Below are 9,393 nucleotides of genomic sequence, written 5' to 3' on the forward strand. Positions count from 1 at the left end.
TCATATGTTGATTACAACTCACAGAAACTTCATGAAGGCAAAGAAGAACTGCAACAAAAGGTTTTCTAGGGGGAAATGTGACCTTTTGGAAGTAGAGTACCAGGCCTGTTAGCTGAGGCACTTCTGGATGGGCTCAGACCACCAACATTTTGGGAAATCCAAAGACAGGGACAGCTACAATTATTTATACCCTCTGTATAATATAAATAAACTGTGATCACAGAAACTGAGACTAAAGCTTGACAGGACTTCGCTGACATCAAGCTTAGTCGCAAAAAGCTAGTCTCCAATTTTTGGATCTGCAAAAGCTGTTTGGTTCTGATCAGTTAGATCCTTGGTGTTGATGAATGCCGTTGAGTCAGTTCCAACTCATAGCAACCCTGTATAGGGTTTCCAAGGAATGGCTGGTGAGTTTGAACCACTGACCTTAAGGTTCAAACTGACTTTACAGTCCAGTGCATTAACCCACAGCGCCACACCAGGACTCCTTATGAACATTATAGCCAGTGAATTAAATAAACACTGTGAATTAATGGACACAAAGGAGCATATATATTGGAGAGAGGCAATGGTACAGTACTAAAAAGAAAATATGAGGATGCTTATCTATAAAATAGGTTTTTAGCTTGTATTAAAATTGTAGGGGATGGATAATCATTAATATAAATAAAATGTATTGATGAACTAGTTGACTTTGACTTCCCTGTTTAAGCTTTCCATCATACCCTCATACCAATAGCAGGTTTTGTCACCCAAACTGGCCAAATCATAATTTTCAGTTCTACTTGAGCAATTGATAAAGTAAATTTAGAATGTGTACAAGTACAATAATAATACCTTCCACAGGAGAAGGGTCTGGTCCTGCTTTCTCAAAGTTTATTACCACCCCACTTTGCACCTTTTGCACCAAGGACTCCAGACACTGATTAAGCATTCTTGGAGAACATACAGAATATGAACGGCCTGAAATAAACAAAGAATAAAACTAGTTAGTTGAAGGAATGCCTTCCTTTAGAGCAAGAAAGAACCATGGTGAGGTTATAAAACTAATAAACATAAGTTTATGGTAAATTTGATTATCTTATGAAAAAAGAACAAAAATAGCTATTTCCATATCAAACAACCAACAATTCCACTTTATGAGAACATGTAATGTTAATTCTTTCTTCTAATTATAGGACATAAAAATCTTGGTATGTACAAATCACAAGAGGGGAAAAATCATATATTCTACAAAGGTATAACACTATTCCCAAATGTTATTCATGTATCTTATCTTTTATAGATATGCAAACACACTGAATCAAATAACTTTCCCTTAAAATCTTACTTCTACTTAGCAAAAGTACTGTCACCAAAATACATAAGGAATACTCAATAATAACGGAATGGCAATTATTGAATATTTTATTTTGAGGGGGCAGGTAGTAAGGGATGAGGACTAAGGGTTATAGTTAGGTCTAGGTTAGACATTGTTAGATGCAATCAAGTTGGTTCTGACTTACAGCGACCATATGCACAACAGAATGAAACAGTGCTGAGCCTAACACTTCATTTATTATTAGGGTTAGGACTAGGATTAGTGCTAAGGGCAAGGGTTGGGCAAGTCCTGGAAGCAAGGCTTAGCCTAGTTTCTAGGGATATTTTAATTTATTTTCTTAAAACCTGATTTCCTATTTGGAAGTTCTATAACTGCATTATTGTCTCTTTTTACTTCATGGTTTTGTTGTTATTGAAATTGTACCTCTGATTCTGCATTTTCAGTTTTACTTTGCATACTTCTACATCTGGTTAAAAGTCTAGGTGATTGTTGTCATACACAGTAATTTCAGGTTGTTGTCTGCTGTTTTTGGTTTTCTGTCCAAAGAACTCCCTTGAATATTTTTTGTAAGGTTGGTCTGGTTTTTATAAATTTTAAAAAATTTGTTTGTCTGAAAATAACCTAATTTCACCATCATATTTGATAGACAGTTTTGTTAGGTATATAGTTCTTGGTTGGTAATTTTTTTTTTTTTTTCCTTCGGAGTTTTATATATGTCATTCCATTTTCTTCTTCCTTGCAAGCTTTCTGCTGAGAAATCACAGTTTGGTCTTACTAGTTCTCCTTTGGAAGTAACTTTATTTTTCCTGAGCTGCTCTCAGTAGTCTTTTCCTGCCTTGCGTTTTGAAAAGTTTGACTCTTAGTGTTTTTTCTTTTGGGTTCTATATCCTGTTGAGAGTTGTCTCACTTTTTTGAATGGCTATCTTCTTGTCTTTTACTGTGCTAGGGAGGTTTTTGTCCAAAAACACCTGGATAATTTCTTTATGGGTTTTTTTGGTTGTTGTTTCTTACTGTCCTGGAATTCCTATCATATGTAAGTTATGCTTTTTGATAGTGTCCCAAATAAGTCTTAGGCTTTCTTTGGATTTTTTTAGTTTGTTTCTGTCTTTTTTTTTCTGATTCTTTCCTCTAGCAGATAAATGTTATTATTATTATAAGTGCTGTCCAGTCACTTCTAACTCATAATAATAAACCCTATATTGGGTTTCTGAGGATCAGTTGGTGGGTTTGAACTTTTGACCTTGTAGCTCAAAGTCCAGTGCTGATCCTACCAGCTGATGAATATTAAGAGATTTTTTCAATCTCAGCTAATTCTGCTTTCCACAGATTCAATTGTTTCTTTGCCTATTATCTATTTAGTTGCCTATTATCTATTTCTGAAATCTCTGTGTTACTTTCTAGTAACTTTCTAGTTGCTGTTTTTGTATGATTCTAATTTTTTCAATTATTTTGTTAGTTTTTTTCTGAATTTTTATATAGTTTTGTCTGTTATTCTTGATTTCATCTGAAGTTTTCCTTATCTTTCTCAGAAGCTATTGAAGTTGTCTAATTAGCTTTCTTTTAAATTCCTTATCTGATAGTTCCGATATAATTTCTACTATTGTATTTTCTGATTCTGTAGTATGGCCTCATGTTTGAGGTACTCTGTCTTGTTTATGTCAGTTAAAATTGCCTGTTTTCTCTGAGACACTGTTGTATCGATGCTTTTTTGCTCCTGCAAAGATTTATAACCTTGGAAACCGTACACAGGGTCAGTATAAGTCAGAACCGATTCAACCGCACTTAACAATAACATTTTTATTTAATTGATGAACTGGTATATTCTCATGTACTGACCACCTGTCTCCTAGAGGACATGGTGGAGACAAGAAGTGTGAACACAGTTCTCTGTTCACTGCTTGTTTATCATAATTCAGAGTGGGTTCACACAGCTCCAGAAGCAAGGGTGTTATGTCAGGTGCCCAAACCTACAGAACAGAGTCTGCACAGGAAAGGGTGCCTCTGTTCTGGCTGCTGGGTTGGCGATGCCTGGAACTAGCCAAGCCAGGGCACGGCTACCAGAAGGGCACAGGAATAAGAGAGAATTGCACCCCTCTGCCACCAACCTCTAGCTACGTGTGATGCCCACAGACCTCTTGTTTCAATTGTTGTTAAGTGCCGTCCAGTCAGGTCCAACGCATAGTGACCCTGTATAGGGTTACTGAGGAACGGCTGGGGAGTTTGAACCATCGACCTTGCAGTCCTGTGCTTATCCTACAGCACCACACCAGGACTGCCGTACTGTGACTCATCAGCCCACAGTCCAACCAGTTTTCTTCTCTCACTGTTCTTTTTCAGCTTCCTCTTCCAGCTGGCACTCAATCCACCTCTCTGTCCTATCCCCTGATGTTCAAGGTTCTAGGATCACTATCTGTATCTGTTTTACTGGGTCTCTCCGGACATCCACCACTTGTCTGTCAGTTTGTTGTACTATGGTGGCTTGCGTGATATTATGATGATAGAAGTCATGCCACTGGTATTTTAAATACATACCAGCAGGGTCACCCATGGTAGGGCAGGTTTCAGCAGAGATTCCAGACTAAGACAGACTACGAAAAAAGAGAGGCGACTACTTTTGACTGTTTAGCCACTGAAAACCTTATGAATAGCAGTGGAACACTGTCAGATATAGTGCTATAAGACGAAAACATTATGAATAGCACCAAGAGACTGTGAGATATAGGGCTGGAAGATGAGCCCTGCAGGAAGGCCCTTATGACTGGGGAAAAGCTGCCTCCGCAAAGTAGAGTTGACCATGCTGACGCACATGGTATAAAACTTTTGGGACCTTCATTTGCTAATGGGGCACAAACCAAAATGAGGAAAAACAGCTGCACACATCCACTAATAATAAGAACATGAAATGTAACGAAGTACGATTCTAGAAACATTGGAAGCTGTCAAAAATGAAATGGAGTAAGTAAAGACAGATATCCTAGCTATTACTGAGCTGAAATGGGCTGGTCATTTTGAATCACAAAATCATCTGGTTTTCTACACCATGAATGACAAATCTTAGAGGAATGGCATTCTATCATATAAAAAGAATATTTCAAAATCTATCTTGAAGTACAATGCAGTCTATGATAGTATAATATCCATACACATATAAGCAATACCAATCAATATCACTATTTTTCAAATATATGCATCAACCACTAAGAATTCTATCAACTTCTTCAGTCTGAAATTGATCAAATATGCAATTAAGATGCAGTGACAATCACTGGTGATTGGAATGCAAAAGCTGGAAACAAACAAGAAGGATCGGTAGCTGGAAATATGGCCTTGGTGACAGAAATGATAGTGATAATAAGACAGAATTTTATAAAACCAAATAAACACTGTAAATACCTTTTTTAACATAAAAGGTGATTATACACCTGGACTTTACCAGATGCAATACACAGGAACCAAACTGACTACATCTGTAGGAAAAGACAGTGGAAAAAGCCCAATATCATTGCCAAAACAAGGCCAAGGCAGACTATTGAACAGATTATCAACTGCTCATATGCAAGTTCAGGCTGAAGCTGAAGAAAATTAAAAGAAGTCCAAGAGAGTCAAAATATGACCTTTAATATATCCCACCTGAATTTAGAGACCATCTCAAGAATAGATTTGATGAATTAAGGACTAAGGTGCACCTGACTGGAGCCATGGTATATTCAATCGCTTCACAGGCATGTGAAAGTTGGACAGTGAATAAGGAAGACCATGGAATAATTAATACATTTGATTTATGATGTTGGACAAGAATATTGAAAATACCATGAACTGTCAGAAGAGCAAACAAATTTGTCATAGAAGAAGTGCAGCCCAAATGCTCCTTAGAAGCAAGAATGGCCAGACTTTGTTTCTCATACTTCGGACACATTATCAGAAGAGACAGATCAGATCCCTGGATGACATTATGCTTAGTAAAATGGAAGGTCAACAAAATTAGAGGAAGACTCCCAACAAAATGGATTGGCACAATGGCAGCAACAATAGACTCAATTGTGAGGATGGTGTAGGACTGCACAGTTGTTTGTTCTGTTGCACAAAGGGTCAGGTCACTATGAGTGGAACCAAGTAGATGGTACCTAACAACAACACATGTTTTTATTGTAGAGGGTCGGCTCAGTGAGTCTGCTTACTCCTCCATCTTGCCCTAGACTTATCAGATATTTTGAAATTTTGAAGAAATGACAGTATCATGCTTTTCTGCATTTCCACTGGCTTAACTTGGGAACTGTCTGTTTTAAATGAATTCCCTATTTACATATTTTAACCTAGAGTACTTTTTTTTTTTTTTGCTTTTAAGCTAAAACTCTCTAATACAGGGATTTTAAACAAAAATATCTTCATCTGTGCTGTCTAATACTGCTTCTACTCAATTATTATTACTGAGAACTTGAATGATGCCTAATTTCAACTGAGATATACAGTAAGTGTAAAATATATACCACAGATTTTAAAGACTTTATATTTTACACTATCAATTCCCTATCAAAATATTTGTACCTACTGGTTTAAATAAAATATTAATTTCACCTGTTTCTTTTTCTTTTTACTGTGGTTACTGGTGGTAGTAGTAGTTGTGTGCTATAGATTCGGTTCTGACTCACAGAGACCCATATAGGGTTTCTGAGTCGTAAAACTTGATGGGAATAGGAAGCCTTATCTTTCCCCCTTAGAGCCACTAGTGGATTAGAACTACTGACTTTATGGTTAGCAGCCCAACGTATAATCCATGTACTAGAAATTTTTTAAAATTATATATGTAGCTTGCATTGTATTTCTATTATACAGTTCTGATCTAGACAACATAGAAAAGTTAGACAACTAAAATTCAATTTTAGTGAAATATCTTGCAATATTTTAAATTAGTTCAATATGAAAAAGTCCTAACCTTTTACAAATTAAATCAGTTATTTCAGAACACAGGTTATACCATTATATTTGACTTATCAAGTTATTCATCATCAATTTAGGAGATATAATCTGCCTAAAGCTCTAGTATAGTGGCTATGAATCGGGCTGCTAATCTCATGGTCAGCAGTTCGAAACTACCAGCTGTCCCACGGGAGAAAGATGAAGCTTTCTGCTCCCGGAAAGATTTACAGCCTTGGAAACACTGTACAGGGTTGCTTTGAGTCAGAACCGACTCCACTGCACATAACAACAACAAATCTGCTAAAGGCTACTCAAAAATGGGAATAGTAAGTAGTAATGATTCATTCAAAAACTCAAAATCAGCTTTACTTAGAAAAACAAGTATCCTGTAACAGTTTAACTGTATAATGTAAGGATGATCATAATAATAATTATTACTCTCTATTATTACAGTGGTTCCACGAGAGAAAGACGAGGCTTTCTGCTCCCATAAAGATTTACAGCCTCAGAAACCCTGTTCAGTGTCGCTATGGGTCGGAACCGACTCGATGGCACATAACAACAACATTATGTGTAAAAGGAGCTCTGGTAGCATAGTGATTACGAATCAGGCTGCGAACCTTAAGATCAGCAGTTCGAAACTACCAGCCACTCCGCGGGAGAAAGATGAGGCTTTCTGCTCCTATAAAGATTTGCAGACTTGGAAACCCTGTACAGGGTTCGCTATGGGTCAGAACCAACTCGATAGCACTTAACAACAACAACAACAACATTATGTGTAAGGCACTGTTCTAATAAGTTTATCATATTAATTAATTTTATCCTAGCAACACTGTATGGGATTATTTTTCCATTTTACAAAGGAGGAGAGCAGTTAACTAACTTATTCAAAGGTAGCCCGGTGCAGCCAAGTTTCAAACCCTTAAGAAGCATTAGAAACCTTATTCCAGGAATACTTTTATCCCCTAGAAATCAAGATACTAATTTGAAAACAATATTGAAAGAGTATACAAAGCCAAGCTTATTAGTACATAAAACATATACAAAAGAAACTGCCATCTTAATACACAAAGTATTTAGAAAATTATATACAGGTTCAGTGGCATATATGTAAACATTTTCCCAAGATGTCATTAAAACATAAAAATGTTACAGAGTGCACAGTTGTGGCAATTCTCTCTACTTCCCTAAGCTGTATCATCAATTGACTATAAAAAATATCCATTTATTCCTTTGAAACTTAAAAAGAAATAAGTAATTTCTGCTATTCTTACAAAGTCAGTCTGTATTCTAGGTAATGTTTCTCTTTTGCTTACTTATTCTCTATGTCAAAATTCATACAGAAATGAGATGACATTTTGTACTGAATGCATGACTCAATATTGAAGCATAAGCTTTCTGGGATCACTATTTATATCTGTAAGAAGTATATTAACACACATCAGCAAGTCAAGCAGCTAGCTACCTTTCTGTTAAGTAGAGCCCACAGAAGTCTACTTCTAGATTAGCATTTCAGTAAAATGGAGAAACATAGAAATCTATGTTGGGCAGCAGTACTTACAGATGCCAAGAAAGTTAAATTTATTTAATCTATAAGTCTTCAAAACATTTTTATTAAATGCTCCTTTGTCAGTATTGACACCAACATGGATGTCATAAGCACTTTTTCATTTACTGTCATCTCTTAACTTCCCCAAAACTTGCTTCTCTCCAGTACACTATTCTCAGTTCATCTCCAGTTGCTCAGGTCAATGAAATCATGTGGGAATCACACTGATCCTTCTTCCCCTCAAGTCTTGCTGCTATACAGTATATTTCACCTAAGCAACCAAAGTCATCTTTCAGAAACAGAAATCAGTTAGTTTCCTCCTATTAAAAGTCCTCCAATGGCTTCCCATCACACTTAGAAAATAAAGAATATTAATTTTGGCCCACATGACCATTTAATATTGGTCCATGACTACCTCTTCTTCCTCCTCCTCCAGTAACTTCAGTCTTCTTGTTGCTCCCAGATATATAAAACTTTTTACTTATTTCTTCTCCCTAGAACACATCCCTTTGTCCCTTCTCTCCACTTGTCCTTGTCAGGTCTTCATGTGGTTAAGTCCACTATTAAAGTACCTGCTTAAAAGTCACCCTCCACAGATGACATCCCTAAAATACTCATTCTTCTCAAGTTACTCTATGTCCCTTAGACTACTTTCTTCATAGTAATTGTTGTTGTTAAGTGCCACTGATTTAGTTCTGACTTACAGAAGCCCTGTACAGGGTTTTTGAGGAGCAGCTGGTGAGCGTGAACCGCCAACCTTTGGTTCGATGACCGATGCTTATCTTACAGTCACACCAGAAGTCCTTCATGGTGATTGTTGTTGTTGTTATGTGCCGTGGAGTCGGAACCGACTCATAGCGACCCTGTACAGGGTTTCCGAGGGTGTTAGTAATCTTTAAAGTAATAAATACGATTTATTCATGTCACATGATTATTTTGTCATCCAGTCCAAAAAATCCAAATTACGTCTATTATACTGCTGTATTCCCAGAATCTAGAACATTATGTGGCATAATGTTAATTACCACATTAATAATAATTAATAACCCACTGTACTCAAATCAGTAGTCCTGATGTGGAGCTGTGGGTTAATGCACCACACTGCAAAGCCATTTGAACTGAAAAGCCGGGGGCTCAAACTCACCAACTACTCCTCGGAAACCCTATACGGGGTCGATATGGGTTGGAATCGACTCAATGTCACTTAACAACAATAAAATACTCAAATCAAGATTATAAACTTCAAGAAATAAATAAAACGTTAATATTTGTTAAAGAAAAGCTTAAGAAAACTGATTAAAATGGCAATTACGGTATGCAATTGTAAAATAATCTTATTGTAAAAGCAATAGAAAATACAACAAAATATGGGTTGGATTGGCAGTTATAGGTGAAATACAAGGAGCTTCAAAAAGTTTGTGGGGAGGGAGAACACATAAGATGGCGCATCAGGTAGAGGTATAGCAGAGAGCTCTGCCAACAACAACAAAGAATATCCGAAAAGCAGGCTCAGGGGATGGTCCCAGAACTCTGAACCACATATAAAGGAATACTTAGAAGATTGGAAGGCTCACAGCTGGGGGAATTTGTGGCAGAAGCAAGAAAT

The 9,393-nt window shown here is 36.8% G+C and overlaps 1 protein-coding gene across 1 annotated transcript in view; it reads right to left on the bottom strand.

The window, feature by feature from the left end:
* The window catches only part of INTS6 (integrator complex subunit 6), a 140,401-nt gene that overhangs the window by 29,123 nt on the left and 101,885 nt on the right, over positions 1-9,393 (bottom strand). Inside the window, exon 6 of the mRNA XM_006876936.1 lies at positions 838-963. Within this exon, the coding sequence (XP_006876998.1) occupies positions 838-963 (126 nt within the window). The remainder of the gene's footprint in view (positions 1-837; positions 964-9,393) is intronic.

Source organism: Chrysochloris asiatica, unplaced genomic scaffold (genome assembly GCF_000296735.1).
Source record: "Chrysochloris asiatica unplaced genomic scaffold, ChrAsi1.0 scaffold00432, whole genome shotgun sequence".
Classification (NCBI taxonomy): Eukaryota; Metazoa; Chordata; class Mammalia; order Afrosoricida; family Chrysochloridae; genus Chrysochloris; species Chrysochloris asiatica.